At 34.9% G+C, this 20,948-nt stretch overlaps 3 protein-coding genes across 3 annotated transcripts; 1 reads left to right on the forward strand and 2 right to left on the reverse strand.

The window, feature by feature from the left end:
* Positions 1-103: 103 nt before the first annotated feature.
* Positions 104-15,370, reverse strand: LOC106161104 (VPS35 endosomal protein-sorting factor-like). The gene is made up of 25 exons (XM_013537963.3): positions 15,212-15,370; positions 14,815-14,905; positions 13,458-13,634; positions 13,090-13,234; positions 12,772-12,845; positions 12,416-12,544; positions 12,042-12,204; positions 11,655-11,799; positions 11,291-11,384; positions 10,761-10,838; positions 9,990-10,159; positions 9,622-9,733; positions 9,256-9,372; positions 8,900-8,953; positions 8,565-8,708; positions 5,978-6,063; positions 5,693-5,773; positions 5,355-5,517; positions 5,123-5,200; positions 4,731-4,845; positions 2,943-3,082; positions 2,506-2,671; positions 2,039-2,157; positions 1,655-1,801; positions 104-1,363 (listed from the first exon to the last, which is right to left on the reverse strand). Exons 1-25 carry the CDS (start codon positions 15,226-15,228, stop codon positions 1,259-1,261), a joined length of 2,910 nt encoding a protein of 969 aa, XP_013393417.2. The 5' UTR covers positions 15,229-15,370; the 3' UTR covers positions 104-1,258.
* On the forward strand, positions 15,355-16,855 carry LOC106161108 (gem-associated protein 6). The gene is made up of 2 exons (XM_013537966.2): positions 15,355-15,523; positions 15,785-16,855. The coding sequence occupies exon 2, from the start codon at positions 16,053-16,055 to the stop codon at positions 16,578-16,580; it is 528 nt and encodes a 175-aa protein (XP_013393420.2). The 5' UTR covers positions 15,355-15,523; positions 15,785-16,052; the 3' UTR covers positions 16,581-16,855.
* On the reverse strand, positions 16,729-20,790 carry LOC106161106 (peroxisomal membrane protein PMP34). The gene is made up of 9 exons (XM_013537964.2): positions 20,548-20,790; positions 19,822-19,882; positions 19,484-19,550; positions 19,134-19,288; positions 18,725-18,850; positions 18,305-18,453; positions 18,045-18,143; positions 17,764-17,828; positions 16,729-17,617 (listed from the first exon to the last, which is right to left on the reverse strand). Exons 1-9 carry the CDS (start codon positions 20,641-20,643, stop codon positions 17,467-17,469), a joined length of 969 nt encoding a protein of 322 aa, XP_013393418.1. The 5' UTR covers positions 20,644-20,790; the 3' UTR covers positions 16,729-17,466.
* Positions 20,791-20,948: the final 158 nt, after the last annotated feature.

Genomic DNA, 20,948 nt, shown 5'->3' on the forward strand with positions numbered 1-20,948 from the left:
ACCAACAGCTTGCTTCAATGTCATCATCTATTTATATCATTGACTGAAAGAGTCTACAAAGCCTACTAATATTGCATAAAATAATAAGAACAATGGTTATATATACATGTAAGTATAATTTATTGTTTCAGTTTTCTGCTCTGCAGGAAATTTTTGCATACTTCAACATTATTAATCAGATTATACACTGAGATAATCTCAATATTCTAGGGTCTTTATATAGTCTCCTTGCCAAGATAAAAATGCAAACCAATGTGATACTAAAAGCACCATTTAATGTCATATTCTAAACAAGTATATTTAAATAACATTTCAGGTATTAACAATTTCATCAGTAACTCATTGGCTGTAATTGAACACGCACTTTCATCCATCTTAAATTTCATCATTTTGAGGCATGGACTGATTAAAGAAAGAGATATATAGGTGTTTGTATAGAAACCCACTGTCTGTTACTTTCTCTATTATCTGTCCAACAAATATCCAGCAGAGTGAGCAAGTACAGTTTAATACTCATGCATATCTTCTACAATCACATCAACTATATAAAATCCACCAACCTTCTATAACATAAAGATTTTTATCTTGAAACACTATTTGATCAGTGTGTTGCCACAGTTTGAGGCACCAGACTGTGAAGCTCATCTTAGTCATCATAGACTTTATTTTTTTTATTATTTTTTTTAACAGCAGAGTCCTGGGAAGATGTTTTGTTACATTAAATTAAAAATGCTTTTGTTATTCCATAGAAAAAAAAATTGCACACAAAAGGTTTTGTATCAAACTGTTACAAAGCTCTACCTAACATTTCACAGATGCTGCTTTTCTTTGATTTTAATTGACTCAGAGGTTTTTCCATAATGGAAAGATTCAGGAACTGAAAAAGAACTCTTTGGAAAATTGACACATAGAAAAACCTTTTGGCCAAATCATGACAATAATTTTGCATATATGCTTTTACATGCAATTAAAATGTAGGCCAAATAATCCAATTGCCAGTTTCAACATAATTTGTAAGAACAATTTAACATAGTTTGGCACTTGACAATCTTATTTCAAAAATCTGCATTGATTGAAGAGGGCCATACACATTTCCAAGAATTTTTAAGGACAGTAACTAGAACAATTTTGTAGGAAACCCCATCTCTATTCCAGTTCTAATACACACAAATTTTATTTGTCTATATCCTCTCTTGAAGAAGCACACAAGCATTAAATTCTCCATCTCAAGGAAAATAAACTTCAAATTATGGTAAAATCATGTCCTACTCTGCAAATGCATTTTACTCGCCAGATCTGCAAACACTTTTCCTACTTTGTCCTTTGAAATAGCTTTTCTCTTTACATAGTCCAATGTTCTTACCTGGAATCATGAAACAAAAAAATTAAAGCATTGGTAAAACTGAAATAAATAAAAAAATAAATAAATAAATAAATAAATAAATAAAGATAGGCAATTAAGACTTTAATGCAGGAATTAACTGAATTTAAAAAAAAAGACATCTCATGGTGACATATATCAAAATCTCAAATGTACCAAAAAATTAAATAGCATATATGAAGTAATATTAGTAGATTAAAATTAAACTTATTTTTCATATCCAAATACTAAGCATGCACAGCTAAAAATCCACTCTATTACAACAGTTCTCACCATTTGCTTGGTGTCTCCCTGTCCATGTTTCTGTGCCAGACCCCAGAGGTTAAGAGCCAGAGTGAACATCTGATGTTTACTGAGATCACCATGGGCAACCATCACATTAAATACCTCAATGGCTGCTTCTGCCTGCTTTTTGAAATTCTGGAAAAAAAAGTGAAATTCATAAGCAATTGTATTTAAGGAAGAGAGAAATTCTAATTTCACAGAAAGAAAGATAAAATATCAAATTCTAGCACAGCACCCTTCCTTGTCAGAAATTCATCAAAATTATGATATTAAAAACAAATAAATGAGCAGTTTCTTATAATATCCCTGCAAAATAAAAAAAGGAAAAATTTCAAGACAATAAAAACAAAGAGGTATCCATTGTTAACTGACCTGTCCTTCCCCAAGCACCTTAAGATGACTGAAGACTTCCTCCAGAACTGTTGCAGATATCTTGGTCACTTCACCCAGAAACTTGGGATCACTGCCATACATGGAGTCATTGGCATCAACTGCAGGGAAAAAAGTGGGAGTTTTCAACAAATGGAACGTCTGTGCCTAGCAACTCTTGGATATTTGAATTTCGAAACAATTCCCATTTTTATCTGAGCAAAATTGGGGTAATGTCACAACAGTTCTTTTGCAAAATTACTTTTGAAAAATCAATGTTTATATAAGATGTCAAGAGATGTCATGTTATGTGAATTGGCCCAACTGACAAGCCTCATGAAAATTCCAGACTGATATGTTAATGACTGGGACATTTTTATACAATTTTGTCTGACAGCCTTAGTGTCAGAATGATACAAACAGAAGAGAGTCTAGACGTGTTTGATGTCCGATACAACTATGAAACCAACCTCTGTCTATGTGGTAGACATAATCTTCCTGGCTGACAGCACACAGCAGACTGAGGACATTGACATAGACCACAGCCTTAGCACTACTGTTCACGTCCCAAGGGAAGTCTGACAGTACATTCAGTAAGCCTCGCAACAGATACAGGACACCTTGGTCTGGGTTGTCCTAAAATGGTGATAAAAATTAGTGATAGATTGTTCAATGTGACATATGAATGTACTAAAAAATATCGAATAAAATAAAATGTCTTATGATTTTGAAATCAGAATACAAAATCATTACGACAAGATACAATTTTTCACCTACTTTATCAAGATTTGCTATGGATGATTTTAGAAAATTCAAGTAGGCCATTAATTGCAAATCTCTGGGATATCTGATTCATCTCTTCCGTTTATTTCTGAACTATTTATTCTCAAATGATCACTTCACTTACTGGAACTGCTAGTAAAGTGGACAGCAGGCTACAGATATATGATGTCATCAGAGGCTCTGTGGATCTGACTTTCCCATCTACATCCAATGTCTTAGGTACCTCAGCTATCAAGGAGATAGCAGCCTTAAGAAATGCATCCCCTAATGAGGAAAAATTTAATGTTAGAAAATTGGTCAAATGTAGTAAAACAAACCATTATGGCAAAATGGAACAAAACTAGAGGATCAGAGAGGTGATACCGCCTCCGGATATTGTACCACCAGCTGGAGTAAGCGCATTCGGATGGGTAGTGATTTTCTAGACAATAGGCCTATTGGTTTTCCTTGAAATGTGTTATCAGTGTTGCATATATGCTGACAAAATAGGAAACCTATGGGCAACACTGGGCATATCTCTGCTAGTTTTGAAGATATGAGGGGCAAGAAAATATTCAAAGTTCAGTTCATGGTGAACAGTAGGTCAAAGGTCAATTTCAAGGTCACAGTTTATGACTGCCTATTCAAGTTCAAAAGTAACTATGGGCATTTCTTTGCCAAGTTTGGAGATATATAGGCCAGAAAACATGCAAAGTACAGTTCATCATAAAAAGTAGGTCAAAGGCCAATTTCAGGATCACAGTTAGATAGCCAGTATATGACTTCCTATTGAAGTTCAATAGTAACTATCTTTGCCAGTTTAAGAGATATAAGGGCTGGAAATTTTAGTTCATGGTGAAAAGTAGGTCAGAGGCCAATTTCAAGGTCACAGTTAAATTACAAGTATATGTCTTCCCATTCAAGTTCAATAGTAACTATGGGCGTATCTCTGCTAAATTTGTAGTATTTCACATTTTATTTTCACCACTAAATATTGGATGTTGAACTTTTATATATAGTGCAATGCCTAAGCTGTATCGAAAACAAAACACAGACACCACCTCCAGTGTTGCGCTTGACAAGCTCTACAAAATGCAAAAAACAAGAGGTCTCTATCATTAACAGTTCCAGAATTGGAGACAGTTTTCAGTGTCGGCATCTAATGGCCGCTACTCCCGTGAAAATGCACCAATTGACCCCAAACTCACGAAGATGAAAGAAGACCCTCAGGGTAACACCTGTCCATAATATTATAAGTTAGATCTGTAAAATTTCTGAAAATCGGCATAAAATATTAAATTTTTTGCAAAAAATTCCCATTTTTAGAAAATTTTGGCCCGTTTGACCTGATATAAAGGTCAAAGGTCAAATCCAAGGCCATATTTGAAATCTCCACATATGACTTTCGGTCAGCCATCTGTAGAAATTTTTCCCATAATTCCTTCGGTATGGGAGATATTTAGCATTGAATTTCCAAAAATTTTGACAAGGGTGCCTTTCGACGAGTGTCATGCCAAGGGCAATGCACCGACTGAGACAAAAATACCCAGGGGTTCAAGTTGAGATTATACGTGACTTAAATCCAAGAGATGGGCACACAGGCCCATGCAGTCTAGGAGGAGAAGCGGTAATGGTGACTTGTATCCCACGACACCCTGCGGAGCCAACGGAGCTTACGGAGCCGGCGGAGCCGTACGAGACGGGTCGTGACTAAAACCATGAGTACCGCCAGCGTAGACGCTGGTGGTACTAATAAATGAGATGAATATTTTGCATACATGATAATATATTTCTGAATCAAGATGAACCAACCCCACATAACAAGGAATTGTCTTAATCTGCAACTCTTGTGGAATAAACCCCATTTCACTTTTTAAAAAATTCAACTTTACATCCCAATTTCTTCTATGACAGGCAAATTCCAAATTCTCACCCTGACTAAGACACTGGTTCAGCAAGGCCACCTGTCCTGACACCAGGTAGAGCTTCAGTCTGGCCAGGACACTTTGTAACGACGGAATGGTGATGAAACAGTAGGCAGCACATGCCTGGAAAATCACAAGCAGATTTTTGTTCAACTGGGGTGATAGAAAAATTCCCCAAAAATAAAAATAAGCAAAATAAATGGCTTACTATATTTTCCCTTACATATTCAGCCCAAATTAGGATTTGTTGATACAATCATACATACTATATGTACTTTAAAACCAACAATGGTTTAAGTTGAAAATACTCTGAAAGGCAGAATTGTTGAAATATTCATATTTAAACATAAGTAAAATGTGTAACTACATATTTCTGAAGACATAAATGAGCAAGACTTACTCTAACAAAGCTTGCAGTCTTCCTTGAATGTTTTCCTTTTACCACATCTCTGGTTTCCACTGCTAATGTATTTACACACTGAAATAACAAAAAACATTCAAAATTCAATGAAAAACAGCTGAATAATGGAAATTGGAAAAGCATATATATGTGTTATTATCATGCCTTTATCAGAGAATGAATCACAATTCAAGTGTGTGTGGCCATGCAGTTGACTATAATATCAACTCACCTCCACCAGTTCAACCAACACTGCATCCAGATTGCTGAAGTTAGCCCTGGCCTCCACATAGAAACTCAACTGTTGCTCAAAATCACGACCAAAGGATATCTTCCTTACAAACCCACATATCAACCCACCTATGGCTCTTACTTCATCATCCAGGGTCAGGGCACTGCAAAAGTAAAGTGCAAATTAAGCAGTATGTTTTTAAACTAATCTTTACTTGGTTTAATATGTTTAGTGTAGGAGAAAATCTCTTCCCCTCCCTCCCTCTCTCTCTCTCTCTGCCATTAACACGAACAACCTTAACTTGTGTAAAGACAACAAAAGCCTCACAATTAACTCACTTGACAGAATCATGCATAGTTTTGCAGATGAACATCAGGGCATTGATAATGACAGGATCACTTGTTGCCTCTGCCTGGTATCTTAGAAAGGGGAAAACTAATAATTAATACACCAAACAGAGAAAAAAATCAATAAATACATGTACTATTTGTTGCAAGTTAAGATTTAAGACAGGTTGATTCTTTTATTCCCTTTTACCAAAATGTAAATAATTTTTTATCTTTAATTAAACTGTTTCTTTTGAAAAACTCCAGAACATCTGTCTATTATTTTTGTCAGCTTACTTTACAAAAGCCTCCATGATGCTTTTACAGACTTCCACCTTCACTATCTCTTTTTGAAATAAGTCGATAAATGGAAGAAATTTGTCCTAAAAATCAATCAAAAAACTTTATCCTAAAGGATCAAACATTTTTACTTTTATTCATTACTACAATCACTGTAAAACAGAAAAGTATATATTTTCACATTAATGTTTGCTTTAAAATAAATCACAATTGGTATAGCTTTTCTGAAATGATATGGTGGCCTTGAAAAAGGCCTTTTCAGTTAAAAATCAGACACATTACTCCGACTGTGGAAAACATATGCCATACTGAGATCTCTGTAGTGCCTCAGCTTCCTCAGACATTCTAAGTGCATACTCTTGAATCATCTGCTTTACACCAAAGAGAGTGGTGATCTTGAGACGAAGGCTGTAGCGAGATGCATGTCTACCGGTCATTGTAGCTCTGTAGTAACGTTGCTGGAGACCATAGATGTGGTGGTCTAGCAGCTGAATTTGGTGCAGAGCTTTGGAGAACTTGGCATGCATAATGGTCAGTTGATCTTCAATGTAGTCAGGATCTGGCATCTGATCAATATCATCAGAGAAAACCTCGGAATCAGACAGATCTGATTCAAAGCTGTCACTGTCAATCTGAAGAAAACTTGTCTCAGTTTCCATTTTGGCAAATTGGAGAGAATGTAGAGAACTGCTATCTTAAGAGAAAGCTGAATCTCGAGTGATGAGTAGTCTCAAAGTCACAGCTCTTATATCCATACTTGCTGGACTGGAGGAATCTTTAATGTATTATTTTAGGGGAAAGAAAATGGCTTCATCAGCTTGAGGCTTCCACAGGAAGAGTTGTAACTAAAAAGAAACTGCTGAGGCAATTAACAAAACAACTAACTACCAGTCAATTAAGACTGATACGCCTGCCAGTGTTCTCTTAATCACCTGCAAATTGATCAAAGGCTGACTACCTGTCCAATTACCTTGGCCAGAGTGTGGCTGTGAATCACAGGTATATGGCCTCAAGTATATATCCAACAATGAAAATAATTTTATTTTAATCCTATCAATAAGCAAGTAAAGAAATAAATCAAGATTCATACATTTATCTGACACTAAATCCATACATTATACTAAAAAATTCAAGTTAGAAAAATGGAGGTTGTCCCTTCCCTTGAAGAATATTAGTAAACAAAAGGCCCCCTCATTTGGATCTTATATTAAAATCTTATTTTATAAATCTAATCAATTCTAATGTTACGAGCTTGACTCACAGTGTATCAATATATAAATTTCAATTTCTAGCTCGTATTTCAACAGACAGCACTTCAGGCCTTTATCTAAACATATTTTGTTTTATATTAAAAAAAGATTTTAAATCATTAACATAAAACTTTTATAAAAATGTTTGCTCTTTCTTTAAAAAAACACATTTGTCCATGTAAATCATAAAGCTACTGTTCAAAGGTGCTAGTATCAAAATTAAACAATTTACTTAGTTAAATATTTCAGTCAAGCTCACTGCAGTTATCAAATTGATCTATTTACAGGTAATGTCTATATATTAACTCTGTTCAGATGATTGGGTGTAAGCCCAGTTAAGATCTGTTAACCTGTTAAACCTGTTAACCTATAACCTCTTTAACCTTTTGATCATCTGTGGATACTGATTAAAATTTCTTTGAAGTGTTTTACTGGTATGCTACATTCACTGTTCTGCTTTTGGAGGAAACCTGGTATGAAGCCATAAAATATGTACCACTATAATACATAGAGAAATACTGTGCCTATAAAAGCTACAAAATCTGACTAAATTTTCATCACTTGAGTTCAGTTCTCTCTTAGACAACAGTTCTCCATATTCTCTCCTGTTTGCCAAGATGGAAAACCAGGTTATTCTTCAGCAGAATGACAATGACCAGTGGCTGATGGAGAGTTTTGAATCAGACGACACATCTGTATTTGAAGGCTTCTCTGATGACAGCTGGATTGAAGAAAAACATGAAGAGCTAGATCCTGACTACGTTGAAGATCAACTGACTACGATGCATGCTAAATTTACAAAGGCTTTGCATCAAATGGAACTCCTGGACAACCACATCAGGGGTCTGCAGCAACGTTACTACAGAGCTACAACAACCAGTAGACATGCATCTCATTACAGCCTTCGTCTTAAAATCACCACTCTCTTTGGTGTGAAACAGATGATCTATGAGTATGCACTTCAAATGTCTGAAGAAGCTGAGGCACTCCAAAGATCTCAGTATGGCATTTGTTTTCCGGAGACACAATAATCTGTTTGACTTCAACCTCAAAAGGCCTTTTTCAAGGCCACCACATGATACAAGAAAAGCTATACCAAAATGATCAACATTGTCTTTCAATAAAGCTTGCTATAATGAATTTATTTCAGAGAAAAAGAATTATTATTGATATTTAAAGTTTACAACTTGAGTATTCTAGCAAAGATAAGTAAACAAACAAACAAATATACAAATAAATAAATCAATAAATAAAATGTTAAAAGAAACAAGTGAAGGAAGAAATGAATGAATAAACAGATAAAAGAAGGGACAAATAAACAGAAATTTCCTAACCAGTGAGAAGAGTAATGTGAAGTCATGTATGTGGCTGAGGACTTTGGTAACTATGGACTGCAGCTGGGGGTAGTAATCCTCAAATGCTCGGTCAGGGGTCATGTGCTTGATGACATCATTCAGGATGGTGTTGACTTCCCTTTTCTAAAAACAAAAGAAGTACAACAACAACTTCATAAAATATCAGAACTAATAGAGGTAGAGATCCCCTTTGTGATAAAATATACTGTATCAAAGTTGGGACAAATAAATAACAATCTCAAAGAGATTTTTATACAATTTCAACTAGCAAATTCTATCACTGACTACATTAACTCGACTTCCCCTTGACTTACTGAGAAATGTTTGGCAACATATTCTATCCACACTTCTGCACAGGTGATGTAATCCTGTAATAAAAAGGATTGGTGATAATGCATGTTTGACCAATTTGAAATTGAATGTGATGACTTAAACAGACAAGACTCAATGATGCTCTAATAAAAAACATCCATAAAGAAACAATGCAGAAGAAGACTAAGTAGCAACTTTATATAAGATGTTATTGTACATTTCTTTAAAAAAAGCTCAGTTATGGAAACTTGCTAAATAAAAGGTTTGTATTTTTCTTGAATTAAAAAAGGACTGCATCAGATTTATTTGGTACAAAAAACAAACATATCAGTTCTGCTTTTCTTGTAATTCAACTTACCAACGGATTTTTAAGTTTCATAACAACTTTCCACACTTCATTCAACACAGCAAGTCTTTGGTCTTCAGGGGGGCTTGCTAGCACTAAACATCCACCCAGACTACAGTATAACATGTGCTGAAACAGAAAACCGTGACAATAAAAGTCAGTCTGTGTAGCACGGAAGTTTATACATAACATATAAGATCAACCACTGTAGGGTACTTAGTACAATTCCTTTCTTTTCAGTCCAGTTTTAAATCTAAAACAGATTTTTATCCCAAATCTTTAATGTTGGTCTGGATCAAAACTCAAGAATTAGACTGATTACACAGCCTTAACACATTTGATTTGGACCATTTCTTCTTCCCACCAACGATCTTCTACCTTAGGGAATCCAGTCTCCTCACACTCTCTGATCTGCTCTGTAAACTGCACGGCTCTGAAGGCTATGTACTCAGGTTTGAAGGCAGACATGATGGAATTCAACAGCAAAGCACTGAAAATAATATAGTACACAACCTTTAAATAATATGATGTGTGGTTCTACAGGCATATGAGTGCACTGACAATTGACCAACATTAAAAAATATATATTTTTTACGCTAACATTATTTTGTGAAGAATCAAACAGTCTTTATATAACTAGCATCTGTTTCATTTTGACTGTGTAATTTCAAATACTCAGTAGGAGAATAATGAACAAGTTAACTGAATGATACATGCATGCATTATATTTTAAAAACAAAATCAACCTGTTAAACAGTTTCTTGCACTTTTCCAGTATAGTCTGCAGTGTGTTCTCTGAGGCCCTGTGAGCAATGCACTGCAGGATCCAGTCCAAGGCAGGACAATACAGGGTCAGGTACCGTGGCATCTCTACCTTCTGCATGGCCAAGGTGTTCTGGACATGGTCACTTTGGAGCTGAAAAAGATAAATATTATACACTGATTTTACTGTAAGGCTAAAAAAGTCCCATTAAAGGTAAATCAGGGTCTCGTATCTCGAAAACATCGCGTATTGGGAATAGCGATATCACATAGAGGCTACAATGTATATATGGGGCGAGTATGGGCGAGTTATGGAATCGAGACCCTTGCGCACGGTCGCAATGTGCTATGCTTTCGAGATACGGGGCCCAGCTATTATTTTTTGTATAACAAAAACCGTAGCCATTAATGCCATTTAAGATACAAAACCCTATTACTTAAGAATCGAGACCCTTGCGCACGGTCGCAATGTGCTATGCTTTCGAGATACGGGGCCCAGCTATTATTTTTTGTATAACAAAAACCGTAGCCATTAATGCCATTTAAGATACAAAACCCTATTACTTAAGATACAAAACCCTAAACTATTACTGTAACATTAAAACATCAATTTCACTAAAAGGAAATTTACAGAGTGAAACAGCTTCATACTGATACGATGTAACAGGTTACACAGTTTTGACTCAGCACAGCAATGACATCATGGTATTCTTATAAATATGATGCTGAAAAGCACCTTGATGGTAAGCACATACCTGTGAGTAACATGCCAGGAAATCATTGAAGCAGGGCATCAGATGATCACGGATGTTGGGTGCAACAGCTATGCCAACCTGATATAGTAAACAGTATTGTTTCTTTTTAATAAAACATACTTACGTAATACAAAAGTGATAATTTGAAAAGAATTTTCCAAATGTATTAAAGAAAATAAGTGTTTATACTCTTAAACTGCTCAATCTTTAATTCAAATCAATATTCATGCTTATTAGTCTGTTTAAATTAGTATTTTCATTTTCAGCCTAAAAGAGATACTATGTAAGATAATTGTATTGGGCACATCAGAAAGTAAAATGTTGACAATTTTACTGAATTATTACATATGGACAAAAAAGTACTTAAGCATTTACATATATACATACATACATACAACTTTAGGCTTTGAATAAGGTCTGTTTTGGCAAAATGCATAAGTGATTCAGAAGATGGAAAAAATGTAATCTAATAAGGTTATTAATATAATTACATTTTGCCGATTTCTACTGATAGTGTATTTCCTACCTACCCTGCTGAGATAACACCTTGCGTAGATTCCCACTAGTGGGTCTCCCATGCCACGGGTCATGTCTGCCAGACGACACAGGGCAGCCGAATACTCACTGGAAGTTAAATGCAGGAAATATATGATTATGACATATTGATAATAAACCAATATGATATAACACATTTTTGAATAAAATTTAATACGACATATTTTTGAATAAAATTTATGGCAAATCTTTCTTTCTGAGCTTCTTCTATCTGTTAGAACTTTTATATAAAGATCCTTCAAGAAACTTCATCTCAAGATTTTTTTTCATCTTTCTAAATTTTCAAACATTTTGTATTAACCACATACTGCACCACATTAACACTGGTGTAAAACTGACCTGGTGTCTAGAAAGCTGTAACATTTCAAGATGGCAGTTTCTACATAAAACCTTGGGATCAGTTCCCTAATAGATGCAATCTTGAAAAACCAATTTCTACAAGTTTCTTTGGCAGAGTCAGGAACTTGTTCTGGTGTAAAATTCTCTGAAAAGAAAAATAATCAAAAATACAAAATATGGATAAATGACCATCATCATCCAGTGTAAAGACTAAAGCTTTAAATGTAACATTTAATTTACTACTCTCCTTTTTTTTTAATTCTATATACTTTTCTTTTTTCAAAATACAAGTTTTTTAACAACAAATATTCTCTACTAAATGACATTTTAATAGGATAGCCAAAAAGACAGAGCAATTCTCCATGCTGATCACAACTGCTGTGTTACCTGGTAGTTGTATAGGCATTGAGCTGCCAACTGGAATGTAATTACTCTTGCTGCGAATACGTTCAAATACCAGCTTGCCAAATGTATCTAGGATGTCTGTGATCAGAACAAACTTGCTGGGATAAAACTGGATCACATTGGTGTCTGACAGCAACTTGGAGCACTTGAAAAAATATAGTATTAGTTTACCAATCACATACTGGTACAAACACAGATTACAGGATAATATCAGGCAAAAGGCAATATCAAGTGAACAGGCTAATTCAATAAGACAATCACCTAAATGTAGCATAATTTTTTAAAACTTCCATCAATTCACATCCAAAGACTGAGCAGTCAATGCTTGTATGAATTGTCTGTAAAACAAAATCTACCTGTATAGCAATCTTGAGTGCCTTTACTCTCTGGTCCTGGTCCCATGCATCTATCAATGCTTGGTTTAATTCATCTATTCTGTTTACATACTCCTGCTGGCTCAAGTCAAGCATTTCCTGCACTGAGCCCTTACCATGAAATATAGGTCAGAATGTCACATTACCATAAAAAGCACAGGCTATGTAAAATAAACCAATGTGCACCTTTTTTAATTTCAAAAATTCGCAAAATATAATGAACAAAAGTTTAACGATTTATCATGTAATCCTTGAACAATGCAATAACATTAACAACTTATAATAAAACATTGTCTATGCTACATCTGATACATTAGTTTTTGCAAGAACATAATTACCTCTTCAAAGTCATCCAGTTGCTCAAGTCTATTTTTCACCTTATCTGTCACTGTGCTCTGTGCCTTGATGACAACTAAAACAGTGAGAATATAAAAAATGTTGCAAAAAGAAATGGAATGAGAAACTTAGTTTCAATCAATATGAGGTATTAACTTCATTTAACAGCTGATGCTTGAGAACTCAAAAACAAAAATTTACTAATTTCCTTTTTAGCTGCTGATTCAGGAAAATTTTGAATTCATTTTAGGCCACAAAAGAAACATTTTCTTTTCACAATTTAGAACTATTTAATAATTAGTGTGCCTCATTACACTCACCTCTGTCTTTTTCATGGGCTGACAGGAAACTTGTTGTAATGGTCAACTTCTCTGAGGTAGTGTGTTTGGTCAGAATACTCAGCTTTTTCACTGACCAAGGTTCAAATGTTTCATCTAGTCCATTATTTTCATCTTTAGGCATGGACTGTTTAAGGATAATGGAAAGATATTCCATCAAAATGAATAAATCAACATACAGTATATTACTAAAAGTAATAGTAAATTTACAATTTTGGTTTAATGACATCCTATTCAATAAAAAATTGCCACGTTTTCAAATTCATAAAAAGAACAATCCAACTAATGAATGTGTGAAACACATGCAAAACTCAGCCTTTGTGCTGTAAAAAAAGAAAACAAAGTTAAACCTTTTCTTTGGTAGTTGTCTGAGCTGACATCCTAGACAGAGGGTCTGCCTGAGAAGCAAACATGGAGAGAGGATCTGCTCCATCCATGGCAGAAGTGAGTGGGTCCAAAGGGTGACTACTTGTTCTAGGACGTCCATCTTGGACTTGTGACTTGCCAGTCTTCTTCACCTCTGTTACCTGAGAGTGATAATTTAAATAAATTTACAGATATTCATGTATAGACAAAAACAGCATTATGGTTAATCCTTAGTAGTTTTATTTAAAGCACAGACCAAATTTTTACGTAAGATTCTTAATACAGATAGACGTTAACAAAAAGTGATGTGTTACTGGACTGCATGTTTCTATAGTTTTTTCAGATCATTTTCTGCCGAGAAACCTTCAATGATCCAACTCTTTTGACTTATTTCAAGAAACCTAATAAGTACATTTCAATAAAATCTACTCAAGAACAATGTATACAGTGTAGGTTGTCTCAATAGTAAACTTTTAACTGGTGTATTACAAAGGTGTAAACTTATCAGATCTGACACTGTTGGCAATATCTCTCTGACATGATCACAGGTGAAACTGTACAACCCTGAATCAGGGGTAATAACCTAGGAGCATAGAGACTACCACAGGTAAATCAAAGAAAAATTCTATGTACAACATTAGGAGGCCAGCTTCAACTGGACAGGTTAAGGTCTGCATGGACTAAACCTACCATTCCTAGAGGAATAGGGCAGGGGGTAGGGTGCGTACTGTACTGTACAGGTCAAGTTGAAAACATCGTGCCAACAAAATATCCTGCCTGGTAAAATTTTCACCCATATACATGTGCTACATGAAAGTTAAATTGCTTCTGATGCAATTAACCTTACTAGTATTGTGTACTGTGACGATGTAGTGCGTTAGTTGAGATTGTTTTATATTGCTACCGGTAGATGTCTCTATAGGTAAAGTGTTACCCGGTGTGCAAGTTTGAATCTCTCCCGTGATTGGTAACTTAAAGGTAAAACTGTTCACTGTATAATTGGTTCTGATAGGTAAACGTGTACTATCTGAACTTGTATATAAGGTGTGACTTGAAATAAATCGGTCTCTTTTGGGGCTTATCTCTTTGCGGCTCTCTTGGTCCTCTTTTGCTGCTCTCTGAGGCTTTTCTCTGTGCTTATATTTTGAGATACCAGTAAGTACATTGTTATTTGTACCTTCATAAGGCACTCGGCCGCGAAGGCGTAACAGTACATACTGTATTGGCATTCATACATCAAATCAAATTATACATTGTTACTCAAGATCTGAAGCTTAATCTAAGTATTCTAATCTAAGTATCTCCCATTCCCTTAAGGTAAAAAGAATATGTGTTACTTACTACAATACCCTTGAGTGGGTGGCTTGTTGCCTCTTCTTTGGGCAATGTTTTGGCTTCCTTTTCAATTGCAGCATGCTTTATTCTGGGGGTCCTATAAATGGCATTGACAATTAAGACCAGTCAACGTATAAATGCCATTGTAGATAAATTCAAATTCAGAGCAATTCCAAATAAACAGTTAGATAGCGTAGCATACTACATACTGTGCTTGCCTTGTTAAAACATTTTAACCTGTTAAAGTACTAACCAAGCCTTCAACGATAGTAACTATTTTGCAAAAGTTTTTAAACTTTAACAGCAGAGATACTTTAAATTCAACATAAAGACAATGTATTTAACATGACATGACATGTAACTTGTAAAAACCAACATGAAATCAACCCGTAACATTTCCTACCATTCGTAGGTCGCCATCTTGTCCAAGTCACATGATCACATTCACAACTAATCGCCAAGAGTATCCAGGGATTTTCAGTTGTTAAATTGCTATGGTTGTATTTTGTTGTCCAACATATGAACAATGGATCTTGAATGCATACTCACGGTTGAGTATTTGAAGCTAAATATGGGTAAAGACATCTACACTCATATATTTCCGCCCCAAACCTCGTTTCCATATCAAGTTTTCATTCCTTTGTTAAATGAAGAGCATGGCCAGCTTGAGTGAAGATGTGAACTTTCTTCCCATTATTTATGACATTATTAAAAGGTACTGTTTGGTTCATAAATTGTACGTGATTGAAGTCGATGTAATTTATCAAAGTTGCAGTTTCTGTTGACTTTGGATTCTAATTTAGATTGATTTTAAGTAAAGACGAAAGGATGTACATTGCAAATAAAGCAAGGCAAGGATGTTTAGCAGGTCAGAATTTGAAATAAGAATACTTGTTTACTGGTTTGCTATTTACTCTAATGGTTTATATTGACTTGAGTATCAATTTATTTACCATACCCACACTTTCTTTTCCAGCATTGACAAAGATTCCCATGATGTTGGCACCAAAGTGAATGAATTCAAAGTGAAGCTGCAGAAAGCAAAGGACCAGACTGAAAAGCTCCCAGGGATAGAGTATAGCAAGGAGGATCAACTAAAACAGCTAGACATTCTGAGAAAACAATTGATTCAAAAGACGGAATTACTTCAGAAATACAAAAATCTGTGTAACTTTGATATCCCAAAATAGCAAATACTCTTGTATTTTTCACTTTGAATTGTTCAGCGAAGAATTAAGCTCAAGATGTCCAATGGCACATCAGAGGAGGAATTCCATCCTATATTTTCCAGAGATCCAGCAGAATTTGTTAACTTCGTAAATAAGGAAGTTTGTGTAACATTAGAAGATGAATCTCAGCACATTGGCTGGGTGTACACCATTGATCCAGTCACTGAGAATATCATCTTGGTAAACTTCATCAATGGTGAAGAGAAACTGGAACTTCTCATGGGTCATGCTGTTAAAGATATTGTTATACTGAACAGTAACAAAGAGACCCACAAAGCTGAGTTAGACCGTATGTTCAAGTTGCAAGTGGTAACACAGCTGACTCCAGAGGAGATGAAACAAAGACAAGAAAAGTTAAGATGTTGGTTGATGAAACATAGAATCCCAGTCCAAACCACAGACAATGAATGTTTGAGTGTCTCTGATGCTCTCGTAATAGAACCTCCCTATACAGCAGAGAGTTGCAGGAGCACTAATGAAATTGTTCTAGGAAGGGTCCAGGGACTTATAAAAAATATGCCTGACCAGGTGGACGATTGGTGATAGTTTATTTAGAAATAGGGACCCTTCCTTTTTTTTACATTTAAAAGATGCATTCAAGCTAATGTAGTAGATCCAGCAAAGTATCAGATACATTTTGCTCAGCTCAGCTCTAATCAGATAGATGAATACAAGTAGCAAGACTTTTAAGTACTATTTTCTAAGTTTATTGAGCAAAAGGAATGTTGACATTGTATTTTTGTTAATTGTAAAATTATATTGTATGAAAATTATAGTGTATAGGGAAAATAAAGCTGATGCTCTATATTTCAATTAAACTGATGTTAATATAGAGAGAACTGAAAAAAGTTAGCATTCAATTCTGTTTCACAGAGGGCTAAACTTCTACAGAAATGACTATCCTATAAAGTAAAATGTTGCATATAAATACAATTTGTTCACTGGTGAGACTTTTCTGACTTTTGTCAGAAGTCCGACTTTTTCAGGGTCATTTGGGTCATTCTTGTGAATTGTGTACCCTGGACGCTCAGCCAATTTTCCCACTTTTTCAGTAAAGACTGGTCTCATCCCTGTTTGTTAGACCAATCGACTTCAGAATTCCAACTTCAACAATTTTGATCCATTCACTGTATCTGATTATTCATTATTTTCACATTCAAGTGTCTGGTCCTTGTCTATCTTTTTGTAAAAGCAGTAAGCAAGCTAAAAATTTGTGATTTCAAGTGAATCATACATTTGATCTCTGAGATGTATATGTAACTGAAATCCTCAAAAATTGCAAAACCAAGCACCATGATAAAGTGTTAACTTTTAAGTACCTCTGCCAATCTCTGTTAAAATCCCTAAGTCAAAATTCCATGCTACCCCTTTAAAATTTTTAAAGCAATCTTCCAACATGGTTGAAGTTATTTTCATCTATACAGATTTCCTAGACAGATTTTCCTGACACTTCCAAAAAGAAAATGTGGAATATAAAGGCAGCTATCTTCTCATAGAGCATAAACATCAGGGCTGCTGTAAGCACAGTCTGGAGAAGCTTGGCTTCCAAACCCTTAAACAGACCTTTCACCCCATTGTTCCTGGAAATGGAAGAGGTACCAATCTGTATCACTTTCGTTACACTTGAATATTATAGAATCACTGTTATTGCTTTCTTATATAATTTAATACAAAGAATCCCCTGGTTTGACCATAAGAATAACAAGGCATTTTTGGGAATGCCTACCTTATTACTTCTTGCCAAGTTTCAATGACTCCTTTAGGGTTCTTAGCATTTTTACTGAAACCAACCTGAAATAAAAGCAGAGGAGGGAAATAGTTACGTGCTCTTTGCAAATTTTGAAAATATTGGAATAGAGCAGACTCCATTTAAGATGTAAAAGAATTTCCACATTTACAGAGAAGAACGCACAGCTATTTACAATCACAAATAAAAATTATTGGCATTATAATGGTTAATTCATTTTCAAATTTCAGAGATGGTGTAAGTATTATGCAATCACTTACCCTTGATCTTGCCTGTATTACTTGGACAGGATAGCTCACAGTTGTGGCTACAGCTTTAGCAATAGCACCAATGAAGAAGTATGTTAAGCCTGAGAGCTCCTGCAGAAAAATTCAAATGATGCGAGAACATACTTAATTGTAATGTAAAATATGAAAATATTTGTATTAAGTTCATAATACCTGAAGTATTATAAGACAATTAGACTAGAAATTGATCTTATACATGGGAATATGAGGTCCGATCCTTTTAAAATGCATACCTGAACCTTCCAAAGTCTCTGAAAGTATCTCTTAATGACCTCATAGACCATGAACTGCACTGCAGGGTTAACAGTTAGCACCAAAGATGGCAGCATGCCACTCCAAAGAGACGAAACACCTTCATATCGGACTATCTTCAAAAAAGCATCTGGAAATCGATTCAATCATAAATAAATTTGACTTTCGAACTTGTATCCACCCTTTTCTCTGCACTTAACTGTATTATGCATAGAAATACAGAGTTCACACAAAGTAGCAATTCTATGGTCAATATTAAACCTGTTTGTTTCATATACTTCCATCTAAGTGCTATTCAATTTATATTGGGTTTAAAAAACATCCCTGTCTGTCAAAGACTGACAAGTAGTGCTGCACATCCTGTCCAACCTTGCAACTGGTACAAACAGCAGTATGCTTACCTAATATCCCTCGATACTTTGGGAACTTCTGCTCCTTATACTGTTTGGTCCTCAAATTGGCGCCTTGGATTTTCAGTCTAGAGTTAATCACCCATAGAGGAGTTGTAAGCAGAACATTTACAATACCTGAAAATTTTTAAAAATTATTTTAATAATTTAATAATTAAAATGTACCTTAGACATTTTGTGTATTGTCTATGACTATCATGTTTTATTCATTCTAATCTACAACTGGCCACTACAACTATTTGAATAGTACATTTGCCTTTAACAGGTAGTGTCTTTGTGTCTTTTGATTGAAAAATAACGTATGTCTGATACTTTAAAATATTCTGTGCTGGATCTGTATTCACAAAGTTAACGTATATCAGGTAAATGTACAAATCTTTTTGGTATAATGTGTACATACCTGCCACAAAACCCATAAGCAAATCTTGCAATGCATCCTCCTTGTCTCTATGGGGTACACAGACATTTTTCAATCCATTATAAGTGTAAAAATACACAAAATTTGAGCAACATAAGGAAGTGATAACTGGAAATAGCCCTCTGTATAGTCCATCACTAAAAAGTTAAATAAAGATAATTGTTTGTAAGAAGTATTTATCAGCACCTTTAAGGGAGTTTAATGGACAATCACCATCATTTTTTAGAAGAGTTAAGGGTAATATCTAAAATATCATATATATATTTGAAGTTGACTGTTTGCACATAAAATTATGTATTTAGTGTCCCCATGGTTATTCTTATTATACTCACATCCCTTCTTCCTTGAATATTTCATGGAGTATCACTGGGGTTGGCTTGGCTTCTCGCAAGTCATCAACTGAAAAACAGAAATCACTAAATAACAATGGATTATGATATAAACAACTTCACAAATATTCAAATAATTATATAACAGATGTTTCTATTAACTACATACAGCCTGTACTATACATAATTGTGAAAAACTAGTAAATTAAAATGTGTTCAATCTTGTACTGTGAAATATTTGCTTTGTTCATATCAGTGCTACATTTACAGCAGCCCAAAAAAGAGTTCTATACATTGGAATTGATCTTCTACAAGTGCCTTAAAATGTGTAACTTTCTAACCTACAAGTCTTGTTCGTGCTGTATCAAGTGGAAAGAACACAGTAAGGGCAGTGATGCTTCCCTAGAACAAAATCATTTAATGTAAATATAAAATAGTTGACTTCATCACACAGCTGGGCCACAAGGCATTTAGGCATTTTCCCTACATAATCAACCTTTAATCCCCTTTTCTTACACTTTCCATAACTATGTAACAATACAGGAAAATCAAAAAGTGTTTAACCAATACTTGAGTTTGGGGGCGTCTTTTTTATTCTGCCATCACTCTGAGCATCCACCCAGATTTTAAACTGTGGTCAAGATTGTTGACAGATGGCAATTTGCAAGGAGATGATCATTTACTTTTTTTTTTCATGGCATCTAACTCTTAAAAATTATACAAAGTATTTTCTCTTACAAATTATTGTTTGATCCATACTGATGCTTTGTAGATCTACCTTTTTAATTAAATCATTTAATTCTGAATGACTAGAACCAGATCTTATTGACATTTCAGGTGCATTAACGCGAGGGGTTTAACAATTTTAAAGGTCTTAATTGGTAAAGAGAAGCAGTCTTGCAAGGTATTCAGACATTAAAATTAAATCGACGTGTACAACATGTCTTTAATGCCAAGTGTAGTGAAGAGTAAAGAATATCCCCCCCCCCCAAGAGCACGTGCTTGTCGCAGGAAGAAACTTTGAGTAACTTCACATAAATTGTCGCTCAATATTAACAACCACTTACTGCAGCCCCTGCTATTGCATGAACTAAACTTCTGTAGGAGAAAACATCTCTCAGGGCGTAAATGTCCAATCCCAGTGCTGTACACACTGAACTCATGCTAGACGAGATAGATCTAACCTGAATATATTAGCGCATACTTTTAGGTCACCGTGACCAAAAGCGGGACAATTCTTAGTACTAGTACTACTACCATTACTAGTTCTCTGAACTCTACGTGGGTGATGGGTAGCACAACTTCCAGTGTGGTAGCTGTGCTATAGACAGAAGAGAATTATAATTAGTTATGTAAGAATAAATCATCGAATTTAAATTGTTCTTCTGCTTCCCTCATTTTATTCCATTGGCGTTTCACTATTGGCATAATCAGTAGATCCAAGATATTGCCTAATACTGATATATAA

The sequence above is a fragment of the Lingula anatina genome, chromosome 2 (assembly GCF_051362555.1).
Source record: "Lingula anatina isolate TDL-2025a chromosome 2, LinAna3.0, whole genome shotgun sequence".
Classification (NCBI taxonomy): Eukaryota; Metazoa; Brachiopoda; class Lingulata; order Lingulida; family Lingulidae; genus Lingula; species Lingula anatina.

What these genes read in the sequence shown, in the direction of transcription:
- LOC106161104 (XM_013537963.3), bottom strand. An exon ending in CAAGGTGTTATCTCAGCAGG is followed by an intron (nt 10,839 to 11,290) that starts GTAGGTAGGAAA and finishes TTACTATATCAG; the next exon opens with GTTGGCATAGCTGTTGCACC. An exon ending in TGTCTACCACATAGACAGAG is followed by an intron (nt 2,158 to 2,505) that starts GTTGGTTTCATA and finishes TTTTCCCTGCAG; the next exon opens with TTGATGCCAATGACTCCATG.
- LOC106161108 (XM_013537966.2), top strand. Translation starts at nt 16,053, where the DNA reads ATGTCCAATGGCACATCAGAGGAGGAATTCCATCCTATATTTTCCAGA.
- LOC106161106 (XM_013537964.2), bottom strand. Translation starts at nt 20,643, where the DNA reads ATGAGTTCAGTGTGTACAGCACTGGGATTGGACATTTACGCCCTGAGA. An exon ending in AGAGACTTTGGAAGGTTCAG is followed by an intron (nt 18,144 to 18,304) that starts GTATGCATTTTA and finishes ATTTTTCTGCAG; the next exon opens with GAGCTCTCAGGCTTAACATA. An exon ending in ACTTGGCAAGAAGTAATAAG is followed by an intron (nt 17,618 to 17,763) that starts GTAGGCATTCCC and finishes TTCCATTTCCAG; the next exon opens with GAACAATGGGGTGAAAGGTC.